The sequence below is a fragment of the Spizellomyces punctatus genome (genome assembly GCF_000182565.1).
Source record: "Spizellomyces punctatus DAOM BR117 chromosome Unknown supercont1.4, whole genome shotgun sequence".
NCBI classification, from domain to species: Eukaryota; Fungi; Chytridiomycota; class Chytridiomycetes; order Spizellomycetales; family Spizellomycetaceae; genus Spizellomyces; species Spizellomyces punctatus.
Genome location: NW_015971540.1, coordinates 793,227 through 820,269, shown reverse-complemented (window position 1 = coordinate 820,269; position 27,043 = coordinate 793,227). Strand labels below are relative to the sequence as shown.

The following is a 27,043-nucleotide window of genomic DNA, read 5'->3' as shown; positions in this document are numbered from 1 at the left end:
CAGTACGGAAGCGTTCGGAATTGTAGTGAAGCGGATTCTACAAAAACAGAGTCTGAAGGATAGGAAAAGTGGTCTGAGGACGATGACAATGGTTCCAAAGGAAACGTCAGCGCTGGTTCCAGTTCCTGCTGGCTGTGACTTGCGGCCATTTCCACCAACGTTCGGTCAGGAAGCTTCAGCGAATGTTCGGTCCAGTAAGTGACAAGAGAGACCCCGTTAGGGTTCTCCAAAGGGAGAGGAGCGGCCGTGAGCGTCAATTGAAGTCCAAACGAGTAGGAATGACGGAAATGTTAGAACAAGCACGAACTGCTGTCGCGGGAGCGTCTATCTTCCTCCAACCAATGCAAACTCCTCGTCAACCAGCACTGGTACTTGGCTCGTGCCTGCTCGTCCCTGCGCTTTACTCGCTTCCTTTGCAGCCTGTAATCGTCGTGAAATCTATCCGTTTGCAACTGCGCGATAATCCAAATTGCCAACAAAAAAAACCGCTGGCGCAAAAGAAGGGCGAGGCCAAAAAGGCGGCGATGGGTTTAGGTGTAGACATAATCTCTCTCATTCCATATATGGATAGATGACTTGCTATAAAGATATAAATTGGTTTCACAAATATGAAGATCATTTTAGCGCGCAGAAGCCTTCCAAGCCCTTTTTTGCACGAGCCGTTCGGACGACGACGACGACGACGACGACGAGGAGGAGGAGGAGGAGGGGTAGGAGGATGACGACGACGACGATGGCGACGACGACAAAGCAGATGGCCATAGTTGAGCATGGGATTAGTATCAAAATGAATACTGTATGTGAAACGGGGATCGTCATAAACTACCGTAGCATGTGGTGCATTGCACACACCAGTCCATCACGGAAGCGTTTGTGAATTGCAACCGCAGGAGTTTGAAGAGCTCCAAAAGCAACTGTTGAATGGACAGGGATCCACATTCCATTATTCAATTCTCCACTAGCCTTGCGCATTGGAAAAACCTGACATTGACCACGCTATCATCTCACGCTTACATGAGCAAGATCACGTGCATGAAGGCGAAATGGACCTTTTGAACTTCCGAAACGGCTTTGGCTGGCGAGATCTCCTTTGCATTCAACTATAGAGTCCATCATGCCAGCAGCCAGGCCATTATCGCCTGCTGACAATGCCCAACCCGCTTTGCTTTTGACGCAAAAATCATACCCTTCAGCTGCCAATGCTGAAAAAGAAACTCCTTTGGAGAGAACTCTTTCCGTAGACCGAGAGCGATCTGTAGCTCTTGGAGGTAGGCCCAAACCTGAGAATGAGCCAGTTTCAAGCAAGTAAACTAACTCGGTCTTGTATTTTGTGCTCAGTAATATATATTACGGACCACTCTGAGTCTTTGTCGACTCTTCGCGAAAACGACACATCAATGGACATTCCAATTCCTCCTCTACGACGACGCCATACTTCCACCCTGACTCCCCTTCGCCTAGCCCATCGACCTTCTGAGTGTACCACACAACAAGCCGAAATTACCATAAATGGACTAGGAAGTCCCATAAGTCCATCCCTCGCTACTAGAAAACGGCGAAAAACTGGGGATTCGCCTCTTGCCGCACTTCATTCCGCATACGAAGCGTCATTTCTGCATGGTAAGTGCGGAGAAGTAGGAAAATGAGTCTTTTCTAAGTGGGGGAGACAAGACATTTGAGTGATTCCATCTTCAAGAATCGCAGCGAGAGCTGAGAGCTCATGCTTGTTCCGACGTTTTACAGAGAAGGAAGCCGACACGAATGCCCATTTTCTACTTGGGCACCGCCGGTCTCATTCCATCACAGATCTTCGATCGGAATCGCTGGATCGGCGACTCTTGCATCATGCTCTCCTGGACGGCAGTACATGTGATTCCAGTCTCACATCCATTGAATCTATTCTTCCCGAACACATGCAGTCAGAATCCTTCACCCTCGATAATTTAAACGAACACGACACATCCTCATTAGATATGGCGCATACCAATATCCCCGCCAATTGCACGAATCGTTCCTCCACAACTTCTGAAATTATGAATACGACGAATGAGCGCGTCTTGGAACCAGCTGACGTTGTTACGTGGAATGCAGTACAGCATGAGGATGGTCACCAGCTTTCGTCTGATTTTTCTTCCCCTAATGGTAGTCCCAAAAGGTCCCGTACTCCAACGGCAGTAGGAAATATATCGTCCAAGTTGGACGCCTTCAATGGGAAAGCAACTAGTGACCTGGGCAGTCCGTTACGCAAGAATCCAGGCGTTGTAAGCTCCTCAGAACGTTTGTCAAACGAGTCGGACGGCATAGGAAGTCTCTGGGGTTACTTTAAAGCCGAACTTTTTGGGACCGATTTTGATGAGAGCCCAGATGTAAAGAAGGAGAGAATTCAGGATTTCTTGAGTGTACCCTTCGAGCTCGAAAAGGTACGAAACTTGATGGTGCACCTCAGCCATTCTCAACTAGTTTTTTCAGCTTTCTCATCTTGTCAATCTTCTAGCTCATGTTTTTTGGGTATCTTATCTGCTTTGACTCATTCCTCCATATATTCACCATATTGCCCTTGCGGATTGTTTTTGCGCTGTGGACCATGTTCAAGGCGCTTATTTTCAGGTGCGCATCTTCTCCTCAGCTACATTTGAGGTAACATTGACTCAAATTATTTTGGTCAGGTCAACATACCTAAAATCGGCGCAAAAATGTGACTTGATGAAGGGCGCTCTGATTGGAATCTGTTGTTATATGCTTCAGCATTATGATGCATCACAGATATATCATTCCGTCCGAGGGCAGGCATTGATAAAGTTGTACGTCATATTCAATGTGCTTGAGGTGAGGATACCCGCGTTTATTGGTACATCATTTGAATATTGTGTCTCTAACAACCTACCTCGCGGCCGTTTAGATATGTGACAAACTGTGTAGCGCTTTTGGGCATGACATCCTTGATTCGCTATTTTCAAAGGCCACTGTCAAATACACATTAGCAAACCCTCACGGCGGCCAACGACAACTTGGGAGGGTGAAACATTTTCTTGTAGCATTATGCTATGTTTTCACGCACAGCATCGTGCTGTTCTACCAAGTCATGACTCTGAACGTCTCCATCAACTCGTACAATAATGCCTTGATGACATTATTATTGAGTAATCAATTTGTGGAGATCAAAGGAAGTGTGTTCAAAAGGTTCGAGAAAGAAAATCTCTTCCAGTTGAGCTGTGCAGGTGAGGTTGCGAAAGATGTTTACTCAGTTCCTCCATGAACCTGGTGGTTAACGACTGATATAGATATCGTTGAACGATTTCAACTCTCTGTATTTCTCTGCATCATCACGTTACGCAACTTTATCGAGCTCACTGGCGGTTTAAGTAATCTCGAATCTGCCATTTCATACTTTTACAATCTCTCCACATCCATGTTTGCACCGTCCAATGTGTTCCAGCCTGTCCTTTCCTTTCCCAGCGCATCCTCCCTTCTGTCGGGCGTGCGTTACATTTTGTCCACCTCCACTTACAAGTTGATCGAGACTCTTGCGACACCTGTTGTGGTAGTGTTTGGCACCGAGATCCTGGTGGATTGGCTGAAACATGCATTTATATCAAAGTTCAATCACATCAAGCCGGCCGTTTATGGGCGGTTTCGGGATAGTCTGTGTAGGGATTTGAGCGGAATGCGTGCAGCTGGTAGTAATGCCGGGAAGGAAGGTGGGAAGGAGGATGATCATGATATCGAGCACAACCGTCGGATGGTGGGTAACGAGTGGTCAATTCATCTTAAAATCCCTTGATATCTAACACTGCCCTTGCTTTCACAGACCTTTGTGGACCAATCGCCCGCAGTAGCGCGCCGAATTGGCTTTGTCTCCATTCCGCTTTCGTGCCTAGTTATTCGCGTGACACTCCAAACCATGCAAATGCTTTTGTACCTCCGGTCCACCTCGGACGATGCCGATCAATATTCTCATGACAAAGATCTGAGCAGTAGCATATCCAGACTAGTAAAAGCCTTTTTGGATGCTTGCAACCCATCTCCTCTTCCCAGTCCGGCCGAATGGTTCACGAAAGATGGTGTGCAGGGTTTGGGGAATGCGTTGTGGAGACTGGTTGGTGTAAGCATGGATCCGGCAGTGCAAAAGGAGTTTGCAAGGGTTATTAAGATGTTGGGAATGTGGGTTGGCATTTTGGGTGCTATCTATTTAAGGTGTGTGCGTTCTCACTGGCCTCGCGTGTTCAGCATTTGCGATAACGGTCATTTCTACATCTAGCCTTTTGTGCCTCAAATTAGTAGTCGGACTAACTATGCAGCGGGCGGCGCGTCGACGCGCAATGCAGTTGCATAAAGCGGGAGAGGAGCCTGTGTCGGATGGTTTCGAATCGCGACGAGTTTCTGCGCTTCCCTCAAAACAATCCAAAGGGCAACCTGATGGTTCCAAGGCATCTTCAATGGACGGGAAACTGGAGGAAAAGGGTGCCACCGGCGACAAACTGGATCGAATTGAAAGATTTACTATGGTCAAAAGCCGCATCGTTTAAGCGACATCCCCAAATGATCACGTCCCACCCATATCATATTTGGTAGACGGAGAATACAGAAGCCTCGCGCTCAATTATTTGTATCATTGTGTATATACATATCTATATTGGAAAATTTTGAGAAACTTTGCAATACAGTCCCTGCAACTTCCAGAAACTTACCGCGCACATACTATGCCCTACTGTGCTACGCCCAAATGTAAACTACAATCCAAAATCGTCATCATCCGAATCGTCTTCTCGTCGTCGATTGTACTGTGTCCAAGCATCTGTTAATCATGTGCCTGCAACGAACGACATAGACCAGACTTACGGTGATCTTTGTTTCTTTTTGGTTTTGTTCGTTAATTTGTTCCAGAAGGCCAATGAGTGTTGATTCATTGACCTTGGCTCTGATCTGACCGGTTTGGGCCTATGAAATATCGTCGATGAATGTTCGCGTCATGGGTCATATCCAGGACAAACCCAGCAGAGATTTACCATTCGAATTAAAAGATCTTCTACAGCACGGGCCTTTTCTGCCTTTACAATCTTGATGCGGGCGACTTCAGGACAAAGGTTAGTCAAGGAGATATGATGCGGCCAAGATAAATCCACTCTTACGTCGTTCCCGAGCGTCATTGTCCAGGATTTGGTAAAGCTACGATAGAAATTCAGTCATAATGCTAGGTTCAGAGATGGTCCATCTCACTCCATTGTTGGGTGAACCTACCATATTCCTTCGCATCTCCTCCATTTGGCTGCAACACGTTCGTTTATTAATCAGGATGATATGGTCAGAGAGTGAATGACTTACCTCTTCTTTTCAGCTTCTTCAGCAGAATTACCGGGTGGGCCACCTGCTGCCATGCCTGCGGGCAGTCCCATTGAACCCGCTGATCCCTACAAGAGGCACGATTAATCTCAGAGATCAGTAATGCAATCCTGAGATCGCTGCATTGGAAGAACGCCAAGAAGAGACCTACCCCCTGAGCCGCACGCATTTCGGCCATACGCCTCGCTCGGATAGCTTGTAGCTCGTCGTCCGCCATAGCTGTTTGTTAGGTCAAGATGAAAGATTTACCAATGTCGTTGCGATACCTTTGCTCCCGCCCCACGGCACGATCACAAACCACGTGATACACCAACTAGCCAAAACAACATGGCAAATATCCATCCGAAACGATGATATCTGCCATTATCCTACTGGCAAATGGATCACCTTCCTGTCCTTACTCCCTTTGTTATTCCATATCTCAGTTGCTGCTGTCGCTTTTAACATTAGCCGCAAAGCCAATGTAATAGCCCTCATTACGTAAGCGGTCGGACATGATCAGATCACATCCAAGACGTTTTCAGCAAGCAACGACAACTACCCGAATGAGCCATCATGTCAAACCGAACATACAATCAGTACTGGGCAGAAGCCAATAAACAGCTGGCTGATCAACTAGAGTATGAGTCGCCCAAAGATCCCAACCTGCTCCCCAAGGACCGGGAAGCCGCCTTCCAGCATTTGGCGTTGCTATATGTCAAGTATATCCAGATCTTTCGAAGACTGGAGGTATGCAAGAACAGAAAAGATATTATATTTTTCAGAGAGGGAGTATCAAGTTGAACCTTTTATAGGAAGCATACGACCAAATCGTACATCCTCAGAAACGACGATTGATGAAAGATGTTGTCCTTGCGACAATGGGAAGAATACTAGAGTTGAAGCATGTATGAGCCTCGTAGAATGAGTATTGAACGCAAAGATTTCGATTTATAGCTAATTCACTGGCTGCAGAAAATGGTGGAATTGGAGCTGACAGACTTTTTCAACTTTGGAGACATTCTGCTGGATCTAAAGCTAACTCCTGACGATCTGCGAATCCCAGTTCCACGCTGTTTTGTGGAAGAGCGGGGTACAGATATCGAGCAGCACAAAACATTGTTGGTGAGTGCTCCTCGACCTTTGGACGCAAACCGTATGCGGTATGATGAACCAGTCTTCTCGTCCTAGGACGGCCTCGGTGCTAAAGAGTTTGGCTTTGGAGAAGCTGTACCTCCGTTCCCACCTCTCAAAATATCAGAGGCAATCCGCATTATACAGATCAACGAGCGAGGGCGACAGGGGAGACTGCGGGCAAAGTATATGCGAGACATCAAGTATGACATTTTGTGGTGTTGGCTATATGCTGCAAGCAAGATCTGATCGGACTGTCATATAGGCTTCAGGCTCAACGTGAAAAGGAGCTTGATCAAAATGAGGAGGAGATGGAAGTAAATACGGCAGCTGTACGAATTCAAAAAGTGTGGGTGCCGACAGTGACGACAGACCAGTCGTTACGGTCCAATTTGATCTGATACCCTTTCTTCCATAGGTACAAAGGATACAAGGCACGCCAATTCTACAAGAAGCAAATGCATGAGGAAATGATCTTCTTGGGAATGGCAAACATCATGAAAGACCCAAAAAATAATCCAATGGTTAGAGCCGAAAACAACCGGAATCGCCGAAAAGTCGTTCAGCTGCAACATGAAGAAGAATACCAGCAGGCTCTTGTTAATACCAGAGAAAAGTGAGTAGTTACAGGATGCACTCTCCTTTGTTCTATATCAGCTTACACTGGATCGCAACAGAATCATGAGGGTGGAAGGACCAGATATGAAGGAAGCCTTGCAGGACAGCTTCCGACAATGGTACATGGAATACAAGAGGATCAACAGCAAATTTCCCGACTTCCCCGCAGACAAAGTTTGGCAAGAGCCTGGATTCAAGTTTGAGCTAACGCCTGAGGGACAAATACCTCCGGCTGCTGGAGAAGCTGATGGGTCAGGGGCGGGTGAATCGAAGCCTAGTACGGCAGCATCAGCTACGAAAGGTGGGAAGGGAGGAAAGGGAGGCAAAGGAGCAAAGGGCAAGGACGCTGGAAAAGGTGGAAAGGACGCCAAAAAAGGAGCAGCGGGTAAGAAGGGGGGAAAACAGGAGGTATGTTCAACATGAGTATTCGACTACCTCAGCATATGACGAATGCATGCAAGTAGGAAACGGAAGATCCAAACAAATTCAAGTTTGATGACTCCCCCTTCCTCACTAGCATAAATACCGAGTATGTTACAGTGTGCATGAACCGATATCTTTGGTTCGTTATTTAACTCTTCTTAGACGATCAACTTACGGGGAAAAGTGGCTACGAAAGGACGAAACCGAAAATTTCGCTCAAAAGCACGATCAGGAAATTGTTAAAAATGAGAAACGGAGAGAGGTCGAAGCTGAGGTACCACTCTAACGATCGCCTGTACGCAGATTCCGTTTCATTTAGTGACTGCTCTCTGCTCAATGCACCAAGATCAAGGGCCAGGTCATGGAAATCTTGAAAGAAGAGCTCAAAAACTTGAAAATGGCCGTTGATCGGGAGAAGGCTGGCAAAAGTCGAAAGGGAAAAAAGGGTAAAAAGGGCGGAAAAGGTAACATCTGCACATGTTTGTATTCAAGCTTCTTGAATGTTGATCAAAGTCCTGCATTTTGAAGGCAAGAAAGGCAAGAAGGGCGGAAAGAAAGGAGGCAAAGGAAAGGTACGAGTAGGTGTCTCTTTGTCATCGTAACGGATTGTAATGACAGCATAGGCCTACAGGGGGGAAAGAAGGGTAAGAAGGAGAAAGACCTGACAGCCAACCGAACCATGGAATCTTTAGTCGAAGAACTTATCCAGGCCGGAATTCTACAAAAGGTAAGGCACACATATGCTGTTTTCCATTATCATCATTTGGCTAACAATCCCAAAAAAGTACCCATCGGTGTCCATGGAGGATTTCAAAGGCGAGTTTGACTTGCTAGCATCAAGCTCAACAAAGACTCCTGTTATCAAGCCAACACTTGGAGAATTGCAACGGGTACGAGCATTGCTTTTGTACAGTGGTGCGGCTCTTGGTGTTGATTCTGGTGCGCTCCGAGTATTAGGCGGTGACAGAATATTGTGTACTCCCACTGGGGTTCTCGGAGCCGATGCAAGTTCCAGCTGTATCGAGTGTATTGCTTTTCGGACCAAAAGGTATGACGTTGTCCACACGAAAATACAATCCCAAAAACATATCAAATGAAGTAATCGCAAACACAGGTGCCGGTAAATCAATGCTCGTCAACGCTGTTGCGTCGGAACTGGGTGCATGGCTCTTCAACCTTACCCCCCGCAACACAGCTGGACAATACGTCGGCAAATCTAACGTTGCCAAAATGGTCCACATGGTCTTCAAAGTAGCCAAAGCCCATCCACCATCCATCGTGTACATTGACAATGTCGAAATGATTTTTGCCAAAAAGGTGCCAAAAGACGATACGTCCGATCCAAAGCGAATTAAAAAGGACCTTTTGAAAGCTGTCAAGGGGCTTAAACCTGTCGATAGGGTCATGGTAATGGGAACGAGTAACAAACCCTGGGATGGGGATGTGAAGGCTATGATGCCTGTGTTTGGGAAGCAATTACCAGTCCCAGCTCCGGATTACCCTTCGCGGAATGCGCTATGGACATATTTTATTGGAAGAAGAATTCCAGCGGCTGTAAAGGATATTGATATAAGTCTGTTGACGAGAATGAGCGATGGGCTCTCGACGGGACAGATTGCTTTGGCTTGTGAGAGAGCCTTGACTGATCGACGATTGAAGTTGGTTAGTGGTGTTGGTTTCTCTGGGTTTTACCGCGGACGAGAGTCATTTAACAGCTTCCTGTGTCCATCTAGTTACGATTGAGACCATTCACAACCAATGAACTTGTCGAACAGATTCTAAATATGGCTCCTTTTGACAAGAATGACGATAAACCATACTGGGTAAAGATGAAGCAAGCCCTGTTGACACTACATATTGAGTACTCTAACCGCATCCATTTAGGATTTTTACGAAAAAATACCATTGGTTAAGAAACGCACCGCTATGCTCGCGGCGCCACTGGATGACGAAGGGGACAAGGGCAAGAAAAAAGGTGGTGGAAAAGATGCGAAGAAGAAGAAAAAGTAGTTTCAAGTTTTTTGATTATATTTAATCATACGAAGTTTTGTGTTAAAGCGGGGTATCAAATCTACTGGCTTCCTCATGAGGTGTTTGATTCTGTGTGGTTGGTGTATCTCTTGAACGATGCGGATGATGGAACCGCATTGCCACATCGAATAAATTCAGAATATTCATTCCCTATCAGATAGAGATAGAGACATAAGCACAATGTCGAACCGGAAACATGTTGTCTGCCAAAGAATGAATTGAAAGTAGTACGTACCCCTATTTCCCTACGATGCACGTTGAATCTTCCACCCCATGGCATATTAATACCTGTAACAAGACAATGGACGTGAGGAACATTACAATCACCGTGGTTCTCTTGACGGACACACTATACCCTGTTCAGCCCAAATATCCTTCCTCTTTGGTGGGGGAACATCCCCAGGCATGGGCATAAATTCTGCAGGCAAATGTACGTCCGGATCGGATTCTACCGTTGGTGAATCCTTCTCCGGTCTCAATAAGTGGTATTGGGCCAGTCTTTCTTCGTTAGCGTTCATTTCGATGCTTCGGAATTTTTGTTGGATGGTGCTTCGTTTTTGGAGTTTGGCTTCAGTAAACCACCGAAGGCGGTCCATGAACTATGTGTTGTTTTCGAGTTAGAGAATATCGAAAGAGATGGTGTGCTTTTTCCGGTGGGCATATCAACAGCTACTTACCGACATGGAAAACGGGGGGCTGGTGAACACAGGCCTGTGTCTCGGCTGTTGTTCACATTCAATGACAAGGTATAAGCGAATATCTACAGGCAATCACAGAGCAAGTCCAATGAACTACAAACCGGTAAGACCCTCTTTTGTACCAAATGTATTGGACTCCGGATGGGACTCTTCCTGTCTCTCCACCTCTGCCGACTCTTCTTTCGACTCCGCCTCCGTCTTGTGCTCTTTGTTCGCGGTCTGTCAGGCCTGGGCAAGTCCGTATCCACCTCGGAGGTTACATCCGATGTATCTTCTTTTCCTGTATGCGGCTTGTCCGGTGGAGTACCTTCCTTGGCTTGCTTCATATATTCTTGTGCAATACGCTTGACTCGCTCTTGGAGGACATCAATTCGTCGTTCGTAGTCGCCGCAGGTTTCTTCGTGAGCTGCTTCTGTCTCAGTCATGTGGTTCTCAAGCTGTTGAATGCGCTCTCTGTTACGATAACGTGGGACCGTGACATGAGTTTACTACCAGCAAATGCAAGAAAATGGCTAGACATACTCGTATTCGGATTGAAGGAGTTGCATTTGTTGGGCGTGCAGAAGGGTAAGTTCCATGACATCTTGGAGAGTGTACGTTTCTTTATGAATGCTTGCTTTCGTTGACGGATCTTGATCAATTAGGTTTCTGATTCGGAAACATGTTGAGCTCGGGCAAACGAAAGCTGAAGTCAGAGTGCCAATTCAGCATACCCGTCAGCAGGTATTTTCATGGGATGCTCGTCAATGAACGAATTAATGATTTCCTTCATCTCCGCTTCACCTATGCTATCAAGGTACTAAAACCAGAATACGTGAATGAAATGCATGATTCCTCCCAGCATCACAAGACCGTACCCGTAAGCTAAATGTAGACGCTTCAGTGTCCTCTCTACGTTCTTCCGACGGCGAATCAAAGCCGGCGTTGCGGAATGCCCCACTACCATGCGGAACCGGACCGCCTGAATGGATCTTCTCTCTCCTTCCAATAGCAGCACCCGGCAATGGCCGTCGTAACTTGGGATCCTTCCCCAAAGCAAACAGTACGCCAGAACTATTTGATCGCTTCAATACCCTCTGTTTCGATTCTTCTTCCTCGTTTTCCATCTTGCTAAATTGACGCAGATCAAGCATAGACCATGATGCACGGAGGTTTGGAACTTTCGCTGAACGGGATATGATTGTTCCTGAGTGAGAGGAAATATAGACGGGTTGAGCGGGTTTTGGAACCGGACGTCGGTGGAAGTGTCCGAGGAGGGCGATGAGGTTAGGATGCTGCATCTCCAGGATGCTTTGAAATTGCTTGACCAAGTCCTTTGCTTTGCGTCTCCAGGTGGGCGTATCTTGTGTTATGTATTCACGAATAGAAGCTATTTTATGCAGGCCATAGGTTAGAAACAAAGTAGAGCTTTTTAGCAAAAACATGCCATTGATATATATACCGCGCAATTGACTTTTCGATATACTACTATTTAGAGAGGTTCCAGATGCTGTCGTGGTTGTCCACGGACGGGACATTACATCTGTTGCAGGGGTTTGTGGGAACGACATTCCAGTGTTGGCCGTGTCTGGAGGTTCAGTAGCGGATTCTTCCGGACTAGTGATAAACATGAATAAGGGTGCGACTGAGACATTTCCGACCAGGACTCTTACACTTCCACAGTGACAAATTGCTCTCCGTAATCTGGAAAAAGGTCCTGTATTGCTTTCGTTAGGCAAGGATTCTACGATCCAAATCATAGTCGCATAAACAAACCATCAGCCGCTTTGTAACTCTCTCCCACAATGCCACCCGCTTTTCGCTCCGGATGCGTTCCACCTGCCATTCAATCAGTATGATGCTCAACGACTGTAGCTAATATTGACGTTGGAGATCGTACCTGTAATTGCATTTGCTCCATTTTGCGAATTGCGACATTGATAATGTGGCATTGTCTAAACGCCCAACAGGTTTGAGTCGATCCGACCCATGCCAGCTTGTCAACGGTAAATGTCATGTCACCTTTGGTAGTCTTTTTCCAATTCAACCAGAGCATATCGCTTGTCCAGCCATGGTCGAGAGTAGACTCGTACTTGCTTGACCAACTCAAACACCGGTTCATGGAGCTCTGACTTACTGACGTGATCTACGTTCTTCAGATCCCTCATTCAACAACATATTTAGGAAAATAACAACATACCTGCGAAACAATCTTGCAAACAGTAAGGTCAGCTGTAGTTTGATATTGGAAGGCACAGTCTGTCTCAAAAAATCGTCCTTCCAAATCGTCATTTCCTCCAGCGCCGTCTCAAATTCACCCAGCACCGTCAGCATCTCGTTACACAGTTCATCAAACTCGGTGTAAACGTCTCGGTCGTACTCATCAGGAAGAACGCCGAGGACTTTTCCGGGGTGAAGCACAGATGCGCCGTACTCCCGGATGTCGTCAATAGAAGAATCAACAGTGAGTTGCTCATGTTGGTGTGTATGGGATTGGTGGAGATCGGCTGTTTCGTCTCCGCTCCAGAGAGATGTAGGTGTTTTTCGAGTGGTGATGGGATCAGAGGTATCATCGGGGGCAAGTGAGCGAACGGCGATGGAACCGGCACGGGAACGGGTAGTGTCCCAGCGCCCTACGAGGTCACTGCTGCGACGGGGACGGTCAGTTCGGCCGTCTGAGGTTACCTTTTGGAGAACGGTAAGTGCATCGTAGCGGCCAGGTCGTTTAGATGCTGCTAAATAATGATACATGTTGCTCAGAAAGCACACTTCGCCCACACAGCTCCACTAATGCGTCCTACCTCCAACGCCCCCAGGCAACACACCCGCCTCATCCATATCATCATCCGACGCATTTTCACTGTCAATTTTTTTTTCTCTATGCGCCTCGACAACAGCAGCCATGGCAGCAGGATCCAGTTGAGTACCCATGGAGCTTATCCGTCTCGCTCGCGTATTGGCCATCACACCGACAAGGCTCATCCGACGGCTCGCGGTTGAGACCATCCCACCAACTTTGGGATCTCTGTAGGATGAATCGTCCATCACTGTCGTTAATCTACTGTATACATAAGTAGCCAAAATCCAGGAAAGTGTTCTCGCATTGTCGATCATCTGGATCTGGCGCTTACGTAATACATCGCCTAATCCACCCAGACGGGGTCGATCTTGGACTGGATACTCCTTGATGTCTGCCACAACCGCATCATCGCCCTCGCAGCGCACCACAGGCCGAACACCACCTACCAGCGCCGGTGCCGATCGCAGATCGACGACTCGACCGAGCAGCAGTCGAACAAAGTCTGCTGGAAAGCATAAGAAGGGCGGGACACCAGGTGGAGGTGGGATTGGTCTCGGGGAGGAAGTCAAAAAGGAGGTAGGTGCGGGATACGTTTTGCTGGTTTGAAGCGAAAGTGTTTATAATGTTCCTTTAGGATGCGACTCCGACTTCGGTTCCCCTCACATGGACGCTTCTGACGCAGGAGGATGTCGCAGAGCTCAAAGCCTACCAAACTCCTGACGATATTGTCAGGTAAGATCTTCAGAGGTTTCTAATGTTTGGTATAGGGTACTGACGTTATTCACAAGCCGATTTGCCAAAATCCTCGGCATGGACACATCATACAAGGAAGAGCTCTTGAACGCCATCGTGGTCAACTTTTGCGTTGGGAACTTTCTGTGGGTTCCGCTGAATTATGCTATTTTTCTACTCCTTTTCATATATTTTATAGATTTGCCCGAGATGCACACTTCTCTGAGGCCGAAATCGGTGCCTTTTGCGCCATCATGAAGACACTATTGGATCAATCTCTCGGTATGGATGCGGATCTCATTCATGAGAATCGAATATAAACCCTTATTTTCTCTACAGAAAAGGCATGGCCTCTTGAGACGGCTTTACATCAGTTTGGGGATCTTCTCATGTCACATGCGGGTGCGGGCGGGGAAGAAAAGAGTGGATGGGATGTATTTCGACCAGAGTCTGTTGTAAAGATTGTCGATTATGGGGTTTCCAGGTACGATGCTTTCTTGCGTAGCATTTTGCATTTATAGTAAGCTCCTATTCTGTCAGTTTTTTCCAGCATTACCGCCTCTTTTGCCACGTTTTAACCACCGAACAAGAAAAGCAAGATACGGAGCTCCTTCTCCACCTTGATGAGCCTCCATGCGCCGTTCAGGTCTCAGCCAAGAGATCTCAATCCACCGTGCAACTAAAGAAATCTCAACCCGACCTTCTTGTCAAGAAATCACAACTCGACCTCGTACAAGATGCTGACGACGCACCCGTAGCAGTATTATGGCCCCCTCCACTCGCTGAAGCTGTTCCGCTCCATGTGTGGGAGAAGGAAGAGGCGATTAGGAAGGAGGAAGAGGAGAGGAGACGGGTTGAGGAGGAGAGATTGAGGGAGGAGGAACGGAAAGCTGGTAATGTCTAAACACTCTAACGTGTGCGTAGCGTTCATGCTGATGATGGATGTGGTTGCCTTCGTTTTTAGCGGAAAACCCATTCGAAGTTCTCTCCGCCGACGCCATCAAACAGATTGCATCTGAGACAGTCACAATGCTTTTGTCCGCCGTCGCAGGGGACGTGGAAAAGGCCCTAGAAGACCAGCGAACAAGGTTTTTGGATAAAATAATAAAGTAAACATGAGAAGCGGTTGAAAAACAAATTATCGAGACCTCCTACACATACTTGAAATTATGATAAACTATTTTACATTTTCCCTTCCACTCCAATCTAGGCTCATTATTGCACATTATACAACACAACTCATCATTACGCAAAAGTAAATAGCAGACAAACTACATTAGCAATAATATAAAGTAACGCGCTCTATCGGTCCTTTTTAAAGTTGAACAGGTTTGCCATGGAGGGTTTTTGGTTAAGGCGGGGGAGGGGAGTTGGTTTTGGGGGTTTGGGGGGAAGAGTTGGTAGCTGTTGTGATTGTTCTTGTTGGGATTGCGGTTGTGGTTGTGGTTGTTGAGTATCCTATAAAGGAAACGTCAATAAATAAAGCCGACAAAAACTCAACGAAACAAGAGCGAAATACATACCTGAACTTGCTGTATTTCCCCACTCTTCAATTTCTCAACAGCAGCCTTGAGTCTCGCCAGTTCGAGTTTAATTTCCTGTTTGGGCGTCAACGCAACCCGCTATTCCAAACAATGAGCTTTTACGCATAACATCACCAAAGGAAACACAAGACAATCACAAACCTGATCCTCCATCTCAGGTCTAGCCATCTGCATTGAAAACGCTTCCATAGCCGCATTCCTCTCCAAGCTCTTTTGTGAAGGCTCTGCAAAAGACACGGGTTCCACCGTCCGTGGAGCTAGCGATGACATGGACCGGATGCGCTCGTACCGGCCAAACCGATGCAGAAGCGTCGTGAAGCCATTGTAGGGCTTGGTGGAGGAGTAGATGCACGGGGGAAGGTCAATGTCCGTGTTGGGCATCGTTGGTTCAGTTGACCTCGCAAGTTGAGAAATGGACACCAAAGGAAAAGGGGGGAAGGAAGGAGGAAGTTGGGCGGGGTTTATTGGGCTAAGCTCATGTGACAGGATGAGGTAAGCAATCGGCCGTTTGTTTTGCTGGGCGACAAATAAACAAATAAACTATCAAGCATTTGGACATTCTTTTTTAGCGCCATTATCGGTATTTATATCGTGAGGGAGGAAGCAAATGGCCCCACTGCATCATGTCAAATCCCTGGTAACTTGTAGCTTGTCGTCATCACAAAAGAGGCAACCTTCTGCGTTGGAACAACAATGTCAGCCACGGCCATATCAACATTAACAAACCACAAACAAAAAAGAAGCCAATATCCAAGGATAAACAAAGAGTTACGACACCATACTCCACACACCAAAAGCAATTTATATAAACATACAAGACACTTTTATGCACAGAATGTACAAAGAAACCTAAAATATTTATACTACAGGGGGAAATGTCCAGCATTCACTGCTCAACGTTCCCGAGAGATGTATGAGAAGAAATTTTCGGATTCGGAAATCTCACTCAATGCTCCTAGCGAGTGGGCTGAGCCAGTTGGCGGGGATTTGTGTGCAGGGATGGTATTGGAGCGCGCGAGTTTGGGAATGAGAGTCTGTGGTGTTTTGGTAGAAGTCGTGCGAGTCACGGCTCTGCTTTCGGGGACGTCGGCGGATGGACCCTTGGATTGAGCAGGAGAGAGAGATGTTGATGGGTTAGGCTTGACATTCGGGGGTTGGCGGTTGCGCTCGGATGGAGCAGGAGTAAGAGATGTTGGTGGATTGGGATTGACATTGGGGGTTTGGCGGTTGAGAGTATTGGGGCGCGATGTGATGATCGGGCGGACACTGGGTAGAGGGGGGATCGTGTCGGCGCGTTTAAGAGAATTGGACGCAGTGGCGGTGTGGGAGGGACGGTTCAGGCTGTCAGATGAGGATTTGACACTCAACGTCCGATGTAAAGAGGGGAATTGTCTCTTGTCAAGCGATTTGCTAATCCAATTTTTAGGCTCGGTCTTCAGCGTTTTATTGTTCCCGTATGCAGCGGTGGGAAACGGCGGCGCAGGGACAAGTGTAGCAGCCAAATACGAGAATTCTGGCCGCGTCGTGGTCGGTCGTGAGATGTTTGCTACGAGTTCGCTTAGGTCGTCAATGTCGAGAGCGATGCTTGGTACGGATTCTCGGAGGTGATCGGGGGAGTTACTTTGATGGGGTGGGTTATTTGAGATTGGGGAAGGGGGTTTTGTGGAGGAATCTTCTGCAGGGGAGGTGGCACTCGAGGCGGTTCGCCTGCGTTTGGCCATTCGGATTCCAACGACGATACCAATACCGCTGATGGCGGCAAGGGATCCCCCTACAACTCCCAATATTGTCGTATTTGGCCCCGAATCGGAATCTTGGTCCGGTATCCCCGGCATAGAACTATTCTCTGTATTGGGTGCGATGGTCGGTCGCCCGTCATTATCATCGTTCGGATCTTCGGGGCTTTGCGAGCCTCTGGATTGGCCGTCATGATATTTCACTGCGGCTGCAGATTGCGAGCGGCGGCAGTTTGCGGACGATGAACGAATGCGTTCTGTACAGCCTAGGCCCGCTCCCTGATATGGTAGGATAGGAGAGGAATCCCCATGACATGGTGGTAGAACCTTTTTGGGACAATCAGTGCCGTGCATGCAAAGGAAACCGAACGACATCACTTACCCCTTCTGGGCAATGCACTCCCCCCACGCACGACGATGAACACTCAGAAGGAGATACCGGTAAACTATTTGCACCGTTATATAACAGCCCACTAAGCCCAGCCAAAGGCCAAAAGATGCTAAATCGCATAACTGGAATAATCAATAGGACGTACTCATTGCATGAAATCTGGGGAAATCTTGCTCGTCCTTACCGGTTTTGAACCTCTTCCTTACCCAACGACGTGGTTGGGTCATCGGAAAGTGGAAACAGTAACTCCAACCAGGCGGTGAAACCGGACCTTGCACTGCCTGCACTTGGCGGCACAGTCTGGCACAGCCATGACAATTGACGCGGGACTAAGCCCATCTGGTCTCAAGGCGCTGGACTCGGTTTTCGTTTCAAGCGCAGGCGCTGACTCCATTTGTAGCTTGTTTTGGTGGGTTTTTGGTGGTGATGGTTATTGTTTTTCTTTGTAGACCATCTGTGTTCCCTTGATTAAACTTTGCAGATGATTATGGTGCCATACGTCGCAAGACCTTGTGGGTTTGTGGTCCTTTGCAAGACTGGTAGCATTTTGGTCGGTGGTAAGGTTACGCTCCTTGTAAGACAAGTCCACATAGAGCGTGAGCAAGGAATCGTTCCAAGAAGAGCCATTTGGAATTTGGGTCGCGATCCCAGCGTCTCAAGGAGTGCATGATTTCTTTAGAAAAATCTTGCGTGAGTATTGGTTCCGCATGCCTGTCCACTGGGTTGCCAAAGTGTGATGATTACAATCGGAAAGGCCATCTTTGAAGAAAACACGGTTACATGGGCACGGCCATCGATCGTCACAGTCGAGTATAACGGCTCATGATCGCGACTATGGAATCGGAAACCTCAAAGTGTGGCAAGAAAGAGTTGGGTTGGTGCGCATTATTATGAGTGGGAAACCTCCACTCTCAGATATATTTGCAAGCGTTGAATGGTCCCGACAGTCGGTCTGGTTGGCACAAGTACTCTCCAATGTTTGGGATTCAGTCTCAGAATAGCAATGGAACATTACCTCTAGAGTCCTCTTAAACTTTCAACCTCTTAACCTTTGCTTGGAATGTGATTGAAAGGTGTTTTGTCAAGGCTGTTGTCAAAGGATGTGGCTGTTGGAACGATCGTTGCAGGTAAGTGATTAAGAATTCCTGGCAGGTCACAAGTGATAGATTCAGGCATCGTTGATAGCATATCGCTGAAGGCAACCTGAAGGCGATATGAGTGGGACGTATGGCCAGGCTAGGGAATGAACGGCACGGGATGAGGACGACGGTGAATGGTTTCTGCATCCCAGCAGTCATTGAACTTTTTGTGCAGATGCGAGGGCCATCATACAAAGTTACCTCCCCAATCTGGCATGCCCATCCGAATTAAACAACATACACTTTATGAAGACAAGATTGCGTTTGCATCTTTCTAATCGTCATAAGACTGCACAGTCAGAGAACACTAAACAAAGGAATGGATATATGCTGGCTCGCAAAGTATTGCTTATACGAAGACGGCATGTTAGGCGGATTTCTGATTTCTTCCTTGACGGAAATAACAGCAATTCATGCGCATTGGATTGAAAAATACGCCTTTCATCCTACACACATATCAACAAAATCAATGGCTGCAGCTATTATCTTGATTGCCACCTGTCCGCATCGCTCCATGTGCGTGTGCCTTTTAATCCACGCATGCATCAACACAATCTTTATTCCAATATCGCAGACTGCGGGCAGCTGATTTCCAATATCTTTGATTGCTAAAGGTGCGCAGTCGTTCGATCGGACGAGGATTTCGAATGCATCACGTGACCATGTGTTGCCATCACAACAAACCTCTGGATGTTGGGCACTGAAGCGTGCAGACGACGACGTACACACCAACGTTCACATCAGTAGTCTTTTCATCATGGCTGGTAAGTGATATGCTGGACAGCAGAGTATGTATGTATTCCATGGACCGCGTACTAAACGCATCGTTCATCAGATCACCTTGCCTCGATCTACGGCACTGAAAAGGACAAGGTCAACTGCTCCTTTTATTTCAAAATTGGGGCCTGCCGGCATGGTGACCGGTGTTCCCGCAAGCACGTCAAACCCACCTTTTCCCAAACGGTTCTATTATCGAACGTGTATCAGAATCCTGCGCACGAGGCAAATTGTGCTTTGACAGAGCCGGATCTGCAGGAGCATTTTGATGCGTTTTTTGAGGATGTATTTGTAGAGTTGGCAAAGTATGGGGAGATTGAGGAGATGAATGTTTGTGATAATGTCGGGGATCATCTTGTTGGAAGTAAGTATTGAGATGCGATTGCAGAACGTACTCGGCCAACACATTCAAGTGTCATGATTGCTAACTCTGATTCTCTTGTAGACGTGTATGTAAGATACAAATATGAGGAAGATGCAGGGAAGGCTGTGGAGGAGCTCAATAATCGATTTTACGCTGGACGTCCGCTTTACGCCGAGTTGTCTCCTGTTACTGATTTTGGGGAAGGTAGGCCGGCGGTTAACTTGCAATTCGAATATCTTTTACTCTTTTCTTTACTCTTTTCTTACTTTATTCTTTCTCTACGCAAGCCTGTTGTCGACAGTATGAAAATGCAGAGTGCACACGCGGAGGCTTTTGCAATTTCATGCACCTCAAACTCGTGTCGCGCCCACTCGAAAAGGAACTATTTGCTGCACAAGAAAAATCTCTGTATATGATGAAAAAGGAACGACGCAGGGATCGATCGCGGTCTCGGGATCGGAGACGGTCGCGATCTCGGAGTGGAAGTCGACATTCCAAACGGCGGGTCAAGCGAGACTATGATGCGAAGCGAGATTACGATGATGGGTATTAATGGAGCGCATGTGCAAAGATGGCTGACGAATGATGATGGGGACTAGGGATGAGAGAATAAGCAGGAGTATGCAATTCCTAGTAGAATGATTTGGGAAAGTGTTCCTGTCATGGAGATTGTATATGCGATGGTGTTGGTTACGAGTGGAACAATAAATTGTGTGTGTTTCCAGCGAAATTGAGTAGCATTTTCATCTACCCAAAATGCTTATATGTGTGTGTGTGCGAACATCAACGCTGTGTGTGCCAAACTTTCAATGCTGTGTGAGTCCCTTATCATTTGCAATCCTGATCCTTTGCAGATCTTCCCCTTCGTTATCCAGCAACAAACAACCCAATGCATTGGGGAAGATCACACTCGCTCACGTGAAGAGTGTCACGTGATATTTGATGGCTGCCCTACACGTGACCATATCTCCAATCAGATTTGATCTCTTGTTCCTATTGGAGGGCTTTCGGAGGGTTCGGAAGGCGTTTCCGACCAAAGGAACTTGCAGCCAATCATGTTTATCAATGGAGTACTGCATGGCACAGTCACAATAAATGTCCATATATGGTGATATGACAGTCATGACAAAGCGCATCGGAAGAAGGCCAGCAGTCGGAATTTCTTGTCGTCTCGTCGTTTTGTTGCGGTTTGCGGAGGATTTGGGAAGGATTGTGTGGGATTATTTAAAGGACAAGCGAAATATGTCTTGCCCGCAACTTGTTCGTAGGACTGCAAACATGTGGACGTCGCTCATCAACCTGCCAAGGACAGCTGCACTAACTTCCTGTCGTCGTCCACGTCGGGCACTGTCAATTGCACAACGGCACTCTTGCTCTTGTCGAAACCACTCGACTACTCTCCCGCTGAACGCTTCTCTCGCTGTTCACCCATGCCATGCTTCCGCTGGTTTTGCTCATAATATTCCCTATCCTCATCCACAACCTTTTATACCTCCACCGCTCCCTCGTCAAGAACAGCAACAACAACAACAACAACAAGGTGAAGAACAGCACGAAAAGGAACAATCGACAACCTTTTACCGAAGAGAACTCCCACCGCATCTCCATTCCTTCACTTCTCCTGCCGGAAGAGCACTCTTTAAAGAATGCGTGCAGGCCGGACAGGCGGAAATCTACTTTTCACTTTCGGGAAACTTTGTCATGCAATCTGAACCTGCCTTTTGCGGCCTCGGCTCCCTTGCCATGGTCTTGAATGCCCTCGCCGTTGACCCCGGAAAACGATGGAAAGGTGTCTGGAGATGGTATTCAGACGACATGCTGGAATGCTGTGCTCCCTTGACTCAAATCCGTCAGAAAGGCATGACGTTTCGGGAATTGGCATGTTTGGCTCGATGCAATGGGTTGCGGGTAGTTGCAAAACGGGCCGACCAAGTCTCTCGTGAAGAATTTTTGAATGATTTACGAACAGTCACGGCCTCTGAAGACACGCACATGGTCGTGTCGTTTTCTCGGGCAACGCTCTCGCAAACCGGGGATGGCCATTTCAGTCCGATTGGCGCCTACCATCCAGAAAAGAACCAAGCTCTTGTCCTCGATACGGCTCGCTTCAAATACCCTTCTTATTTTTGCGACGCCAACCTCTTGTATGAGGCCATGCAACCGATTGACAAAGAAACAGGATTACCTCGCGGCTATTTTATCCTCACCAAAGGGGAAAGTCAACCAATATCTCTTTTGAAGCTCCATCAAAATATTGATTGGCCGCGATTAAATCGACTCTTCTGTCACGATCTTCCTCAATCGTTTTCGCTAATGGAGCACCTCGAACCCTCTGATATTATCCAACACATTCTCTCTTCCCTTCCCGCGGACAATGGCTTCCTCATTTCCCTCCAACACCCCGGTATTGACCTTGCCGGTCCATCCGACGAACTCGCCACCACCCACGCTGTGCAAATCCAACGACTTCTCACTGAAACTGTGGCGCATCCCATGTTCACCCTTGTGAAACGGGCTGTAGAATCATCCCATCTTGCTTCTCACTCACACACGGATGGGTCACTGGCACTCGCGACCATCCTCCTTCTCGCTGCCCCCCGCGAGCTCTTTGTAACACTTTCTCCCAAATGTGTGAATCAACTCTCTGCGGCAAGGGACGTAAAGTCCATGACACCACTCGTAAGGTCTGAAGTCGAACGGATTACAGAGCAGTTGGAGGTTATGCTGAATCGGAATTGCCAATGTGGGAAGCGGGGCATGTGTGGCATCCACAACGTCTGATTTCAACGTAGGAGATGCGTAACCGTTTGCAGGAGCGGATTTTAGGTGTATATAAATTACTTATTATTTTTATTTTATTGAATATGAAATATGATGCATTGATTTTATCATTCGCTTGTAGCCTTTCTATATTGTTTCGTAATAATCTGGCATCGTTGCATCCAAAGTTATTCTGTGGAATTTGTATGAGAAAGTGTGGGCTGCACATCTGAAAGTGCATAAATCATGGCGACAGGATCAATCATCCTGATTTGTTGACCGTTTTGCGTGCTATGCGCAGTTGGGTTTTGGCATCCTCTACTGCGGCGCCCATATCCCATGGATACAAGAAAGAGTCCATATCAGATGAACTCCTCGCAGATAATGGGATATTCTCTGATACATTGTACAGCAGGTTTGTTGTTTGTCCAGCCCATCAGTTTCCCCATCCCACCCCCTCCCTGATCACATAACGTAGTTTGCCTTTGGAATATATCCTCCATTTTGGATATTCTGTAGACCTCAATGCGTCTCGTTCGTTGGTATGCAGAGTTTCACTCTCTCTCCACATCCCCACCCACGAGCATCCCTAACCGACTAAGGCACCGTAACTAATCGTCAAGATCAGGTTTTATACCCGGGTGGCATCACGCCGGACTTGCTGACACATCAAATCCGATCAGCCAAGCCACACTGGAAGAAGGTCAAGTTGAAAGTCCTTTTGCAAGAGGTGCGTTGAGTTCAGATCCCGCTGATGGGAAGAAAACAGTGAAGAATGCAAGTTTCCATACAATTAAAGACAAAAGTGCATTTGGAAGAAAAGTCATTTTAATCACTCGAAATACGAACGGGGACTTGGGACGAGCCAATGCTGGGTTTAAATCTCACTCATTGCATAGTACTGTCTCCTGGGTGAAGACAGGATGACAGAGGCAACGCACCTTCTTTGGGTAAGATGGATTGACATTTATCACTCACACACCACATGCATTCCACGTTAAATAGCAAAAGAATTCCACTGGGGAGATAGTATGATGAATGCTGGCTGATTGGTTGGAGAGTTTTCGACGCATGTTTTTGTCCATACGTCACATTTATCAGATCATTCTATTTGCTTGCACCCAGTCCCAACTATCTAAATTACCCTTTCCATCAACTGATCGCTACTACCTTCGGATTGCGTTCAAAGTCAAGCCGTTCCACGCTAAAGCGTTTTGGTTTATTTTTTTTTCCAAAGCGTTGATGCATACCACTGACTTCAGATACGAAATGAAAACTGGGTTAAATACATATTGGGCTCAAACGATTCCCTCCAAACCGGAGGAGTGGATATGCTTGTTGTAATGAAGATGAAAGTAAGCTTCAAAAGAGTACTGGTGTACTAGTTTACAGTGCCGATCTAAACAGGACTTTGCATGGGGAGTTTTCGTTTAGCTTTTGCTTGCGAGTTGACATACTATGCGCAGACTCCTTATCGTAGCAAATCATCCCATAACATGGTCGCGACATGATGCTCAAAAGTGTATCTATATGGAGGAGTCGAGTGTCATCACTTCTAGAGACTGATGACCCGACATTGTAGCAAACCCTGGCCCAGAAAATCGATTCTTCCAAGTCAAACTCCGTATGGCTAGACAACTCATATACCCACATGTTCCAACTTTCCTCAAGGATGACATTCGGTACGGAGATAAAAAGCGACCGGTAGACCGGTGTTCTTGTTTGCTGGGGCAGACACACGGTATAGCGATGCGCAGCGCAAGACTGTGTGACACACCACAGAAGGTGATGATGTGCAGTTCCAAACAAATGTGAAGATTAGACTTGGTGCATTGCAACACAAAGACCGAGCGCGGCACTCCATAAACTATCCCGACAAAGTCAGATTATCTGTCTTCTGCACCACTTGTCGGGTTCTGTCCTTCCATGGTATCAAATGAGCCGCAGCCCTCCGCCTTGCAGGACTTGGGCTTCCATCATACTTGTCACTTGACATACCACTGAAGGAACCAGCAAAGCTCCAATCAGCAACGGAGTGGGCCGGGGGAGGAGGTACTCCTTGCGCTTCCTGCACTGTTACGATCCGTCATGATCCAATGGAGGAGATTTTTGGGATTTCGGACTTGCTTACTTCACAGCCGTCCAAGCCACGCGCGTCTGCCCACGGCGAAAGAACCCCATTTTGAACTCCATCGCTCTGGACGTTATGACCACCGACGCAGACCTATCTCGTATCCGCCACCTACGTTCTGAAACCCGTCGACTGGTCCGCACCCTCCAGGACGCGAAACGGGACGTGGGGTGGGAGGATGAGCTGGACGTACCCATAACGGTGGGGATAGACTGGGCAACCCAACAACCCAAAGACCGGTGTGCTCATTCTTCTTTATGGTTTAGACGGCAACTTCCTCTAGAGCCCCTTCTCGTACAAAGATTCGTCAGCTCAAGAGTCGGCCGTCCAAGCCGCATCCACCGTCACGTTCGTCGCCGATCCGTTACAAGTCCACGTCCCCTCTCGCCCGCGTAAAAGCTAAAGTGGAGCAGAGGAAACAAGATGTATCTACTCTGAACGCATTTTGGAAAACCCTTATTTGGTGATAATAACTTTTTGGATCCAAGGTCTTGCAAGTGCTTTCCCAAACCGATGAGTTTTTTGATGAATTGCAACAGTATCGAAGTTGTTATCCTAGTCTATTTTTCGGGGACTCTGCGTATGTTTTACTTTCCACTTTTTGAACAGTGATCTATTTTCAATTTTTTAATCGAAACAATAAACAGGCCAGAACCTACTCCAAGCATCCGAAAACAAGAGCCACCACCTGATGCTCCATCTCCACCCGATCCGCGTTATTATTGTAAGGTTCCTTCTCCAGTATCTAAAGACGTAGTAAAGACTCACCTCATGGACAGACACGGGCGTATTCAAGATCAATGATCGTCTCTTTCCTGAACCTTTTCCTTACCCCTTTCTGGAAGCTGAAGGAGTGGAATCCATGTTAGAGGATGAACCGCCGGTCAAGTATGTTAATGAGCTGTGTGATATATGGTAGTGAGACTCTATTGACCATTTGTGTTTTAGAGTGAGTATACCCCACTCGGTTATCACGCCCGTCCCAAAACAGTATAAACCGCATAGAAGACGATCGTTTGATCCGGGCGACTCTATGGACCTATCCATGGTACGTTCCCTAAAGTGTTCCCTTGACTGACGCACACTCACACCGCCACAGCACCTCCTCCTCAGCTCCGCTATCACACATACACAACCCTCAACCTCAAACACTCCTCGATCCTGTCCTCCTCGTCATTCAAAAGCACCAATACGTCTCCAGAGTGCGCGTCGGTGGCAAGGAGGCGGAGCCCAATGTACTCTGTTCCTTCCGCGGGTAGGATCAGATGGGGGGATTTGAAAGTAAGGAGGTGGGGTGTTGGGGTGTGGAGGTGGAAGGTTTTGGGAGTTGGGTATGGATTCGTGTAGCTTATTCGCTGCATAGGGTGCGTTAGTATGGTTTTTATTTATTGCTGGGAACGTGCACATGGGAGATACCTTGTTGAGCGATGTACCCTTGGGTACCGTAATGTCAAACGATTTAGTAATGGGTGGGTATTTGATGTGCGGGATGAGGAGCCAAGATGAGACGAGTGCATGGGTATCCGTGTCTTGGTTGAAACGGAACAATGAGATATCATATTTAATAAAACGAACAACCAATTGCCACTCACCAACAACATTCAAGACCACATTCCCCACATCCACTCTTTTCGGTCTAACAATCAGCGGCACCTCACATAATCCCCCAGCTGGCACCACAACCCTCTCAACCCCAACTGCCACATCCCCTCCACCAACCGCACAATGAACTCGCCTCGCCATGGGCCCCCCTCTTAGTACCACCGCGGCGGAGTCCGTTTGCCCGAGAGTGCAACTCAGGTCGAGGCGGTGAAGACTGTGGACTGTGACGCGGTGGATGTCAAAAAGGAGGGTATGGTAGGGGTCGCTGTAAAAGAGGAAATGGAGGGATGTGGTATGCGGGGCAGGTGGAGGCCGGTATTTGAATGTTAGGTTATAAGCATTGGTGTTCTACCAACACATATGGTTAAATGTTACGGTCCTTTGTAAACAATCACACAATACATACCTTTTCTTCATCAACACTACAAACCACTTCCGCAACCGCACACCTCACATACACCTTCCGTCCCTCCACGAACTTGACATGTCGTCCGACCTCCACCCGCATGGAATGCACCAGCTGCTCCTTCTCCGGTACAAACAACCGAACATGGTTGGAGACTTTATAAGGTACAAGCTGCGCATGGAGTGCCAATTTCGATACAGTGCGCCCGTCACTCGTGATGACCAGAGATGGCTGATGGGTGGATGAGCAGGGTGGTGATGCCCAAAAGTACGTATCATCCACGGACGCATCCTCCCATCCCGCATCAAATGACTGATAAATAACCGGAAGCGTCACTTCCTCCCCTTTTTCCAAAAACACTTTGTCGCCCCCCATCACAGAGCCACCCCGCAATCCATAAACCCCTCTCAAAAACGACCATTCCTCCTCCCGGGCAACTCTGAATCCCTCTGATACCGC

At 47.4% G+C, this 27,043-nt stretch overlaps 11 protein-coding genes across 13 annotated transcripts; 6 read left to right on the top strand and 5 right to left on the bottom strand.

Moving 5' to 3' along the window:
• The first annotated feature begins 1,081 nt into the window (after positions 1-1,081).
• Positions 1,082-4,682, top strand: SPPG_02703. 2 transcript variants are annotated; one of them, XM_016750987.1, is made up of 9 exons: positions 1,082-1,268; positions 1,339-1,620; positions 1,744-2,420; positions 2,495-2,607; positions 2,667-2,826; positions 2,900-3,218; positions 3,282-3,742; positions 3,809-4,194; positions 4,259-4,682. In XM_016750987.1, the coding sequence occupies exons 1-9, from the start codon at positions 1,115-1,117 to the stop codon at positions 4,524-4,526; spliced, it is 2,820 nt and encodes a 939-aa protein (XP_016610258.1). In that variant the 5' UTR covers positions 1,082-1,114; the 3' UTR covers positions 4,527-4,682. The 2 variants fall into 2 exon arrangements, with proteins under 2 accessions (XP_016610258.1, XP_016610257.1); XM_016750986.1 differs by having other exon boundaries at positions 1,697-2,420.
• SPPG_02702 (uncharacterized protein) lies at positions 4,451-5,587 on the bottom strand. Its single transcript, XM_016750985.1, has 8 exons — positions 5,492-5,587; positions 5,323-5,408; positions 5,239-5,266; positions 5,130-5,166; positions 5,007-5,071; positions 4,840-4,938; positions 4,689-4,781; positions 4,451-4,628 (listed from the first exon to the last, which is right to left on the bottom strand). The coding sequence occupies exons 1-7, from the start codon at positions 5,555-5,557 to the stop codon at positions 4,731-4,733; spliced, it is 432 nt and encodes a 143-aa protein (XP_016610256.1). The 5' UTR covers positions 5,558-5,587; the 3' UTR covers positions 4,451-4,628; positions 4,689-4,730.
• A 114-nt stretch (positions 5,588-5,701) lies between these two features.
• On the top strand, positions 5,702-9,574 carry SPPG_02701 (uncharacterized protein). Its single transcript, XM_016750984.1, has 17 exons — positions 5,702-6,069; positions 6,135-6,227; positions 6,295-6,444; positions 6,511-6,656; positions 6,719-6,802; positions 6,872-7,069; positions 7,131-7,479; positions 7,536-7,600; positions 7,657-7,768; positions 7,841-7,958; positions 8,023-8,066; positions 8,126-8,221; positions 8,280-8,384; positions 8,452-8,542; positions 8,609-9,156; positions 9,228-9,317; positions 9,379-9,574. Exons 1-17 carry the CDS (start codon positions 5,896-5,898, stop codon positions 9,502-9,504), a joined length of 2,589 nt encoding a protein of 862 aa, XP_016610255.1. The 5' UTR covers positions 5,702-5,895; the 3' UTR covers positions 9,505-9,574.
• SPPG_09051 lies at positions 9,502-13,255 on the bottom strand. 2 transcript variants are annotated; one of them, XM_016757204.1, is made up of 15 exons: positions 13,004-13,255; positions 12,403-12,937; positions 12,225-12,338; positions 12,103-12,157; positions 11,979-12,041; positions 11,876-11,919; positions 11,665-11,819; positions 11,081-11,592; positions 10,937-11,022; positions 10,746-10,871; positions 10,325-10,676; positions 10,203-10,247; positions 9,881-10,124; positions 9,761-9,813; positions 9,502-9,675 (listed from the first exon to the last, which is right to left on the bottom strand). In XM_016757204.1, the coding sequence occupies exons 1-15, from the start codon at positions 13,245-13,247 to the stop codon at positions 9,547-9,549; spliced, it is 2,757 nt and encodes a 918-aa protein (XP_016610254.1). In that variant the 5' UTR covers positions 13,248-13,255; the 3' UTR covers positions 9,502-9,546. The 2 variants fall into 2 exon arrangements, with proteins under 2 accessions (XP_016610254.1, XP_016610253.1); XM_016757205.1 differs by having other exon boundaries at positions 12,403-12,934.
• Positions 13,256-13,384: 129 nt separating this feature from the next.
• Positions 13,385-14,927, top strand: SPPG_02698 (uncharacterized protein). The gene is made up of 7 exons (XM_016750983.1): positions 13,385-13,578; positions 13,637-13,734; positions 13,791-13,880; positions 13,934-14,016; positions 14,074-14,218; positions 14,275-14,627; positions 14,699-14,927. The coding sequence occupies exons 1-7, from the start codon at positions 13,390-13,392 to the stop codon at positions 14,845-14,847; spliced, it is 1,107 nt and encodes a 368-aa protein (XP_016610252.1). The 5' UTR covers positions 13,385-13,389; the 3' UTR covers positions 14,848-14,927.
• Positions 14,873-15,699, bottom strand: SPPG_02697 (uncharacterized protein). Its single transcript, XM_016750982.1, has 3 exons — positions 15,420-15,699; positions 15,258-15,356; positions 14,873-15,192 (listed from the first exon to the last, which is right to left on the bottom strand). Exons 1-3 carry the CDS (start codon positions 15,657-15,659, stop codon positions 15,037-15,039), a joined length of 495 nt encoding a protein of 164 aa, XP_016610251.1. The 5' UTR covers positions 15,660-15,699; the 3' UTR covers positions 14,873-15,036.
• Positions 15,700-16,171: 472 nt separating this feature from the next.
• SPPG_02696 (uncharacterized protein) lies at positions 16,172-17,368 on the bottom strand (the record flags this gene model as incomplete). Its single annotated transcript, XM_016750981.1, has 1 exon — positions 16,172-17,368. One exon carries the CDS (start codon positions 17,366-17,368, stop codon positions 16,172-16,174), a length of 1,197 nt encoding a protein of 398 aa, XP_016610250.1.
• Positions 17,369-19,207: 1,839 nt separating this feature from the next.
• SPPG_02695 (uncharacterized protein) lies at positions 19,208-20,485 on the top strand. Its single transcript, XM_016750980.1, has 4 exons — positions 19,208-19,308; positions 19,380-19,685; positions 19,767-19,889; positions 19,973-20,485. Exons 1-4 carry the CDS (start codon positions 19,302-19,304, stop codon positions 20,236-20,238), a joined length of 702 nt encoding a protein of 233 aa, XP_016610249.1. The 5' UTR covers positions 19,208-19,301; the 3' UTR covers positions 20,239-20,485.
• A 352-nt stretch (positions 20,486-20,837) lies between these two features.
• Positions 20,838-22,661, top strand: SPPG_02694 (uncharacterized protein). Its single transcript, XM_016750979.1, has one exon. It carries the CDS (start codon positions 20,928-20,930, stop codon positions 22,464-22,466), a length of 1,539 nt encoding a protein of 512 aa, XP_016610248.1. The 5' UTR covers positions 20,838-20,927; the 3' UTR covers positions 22,467-22,661.
• Positions 22,662-24,651: 1,990 nt separating this feature from the next.
• SPPG_02693 (uncharacterized protein) lies at positions 24,652-26,365 on the top strand (the record flags this gene model as incomplete). The annotated part of the gene is made up of 6 exons (XM_016750978.1): positions 24,652-24,777; positions 24,843-25,001; positions 25,065-25,156; positions 25,224-25,300; positions 25,356-25,464; positions 25,525-26,365. 6 exons carry the CDS (start codon positions 24,652-24,654, stop codon positions 25,652-25,654), a joined length of 693 nt encoding a protein of 230 aa, XP_016610247.1. The 3' UTR covers positions 25,655-26,365.
• SPPG_02692 (uncharacterized protein) lies at positions 25,496-27,043 on the bottom strand. The gene is made up of 4 exons (XM_016750977.1): positions 26,585-27,043; positions 26,169-26,526; positions 25,993-26,105; positions 25,496-25,931 (listed from the first exon to the last, which is right to left on the bottom strand). Exons 1-4 carry the CDS (start codon positions 26,957-26,959, stop codon positions 25,698-25,700), a joined length of 1,080 nt encoding a protein of 359 aa, XP_016610246.1. The 5' UTR covers positions 26,960-27,043; the 3' UTR covers positions 25,496-25,697.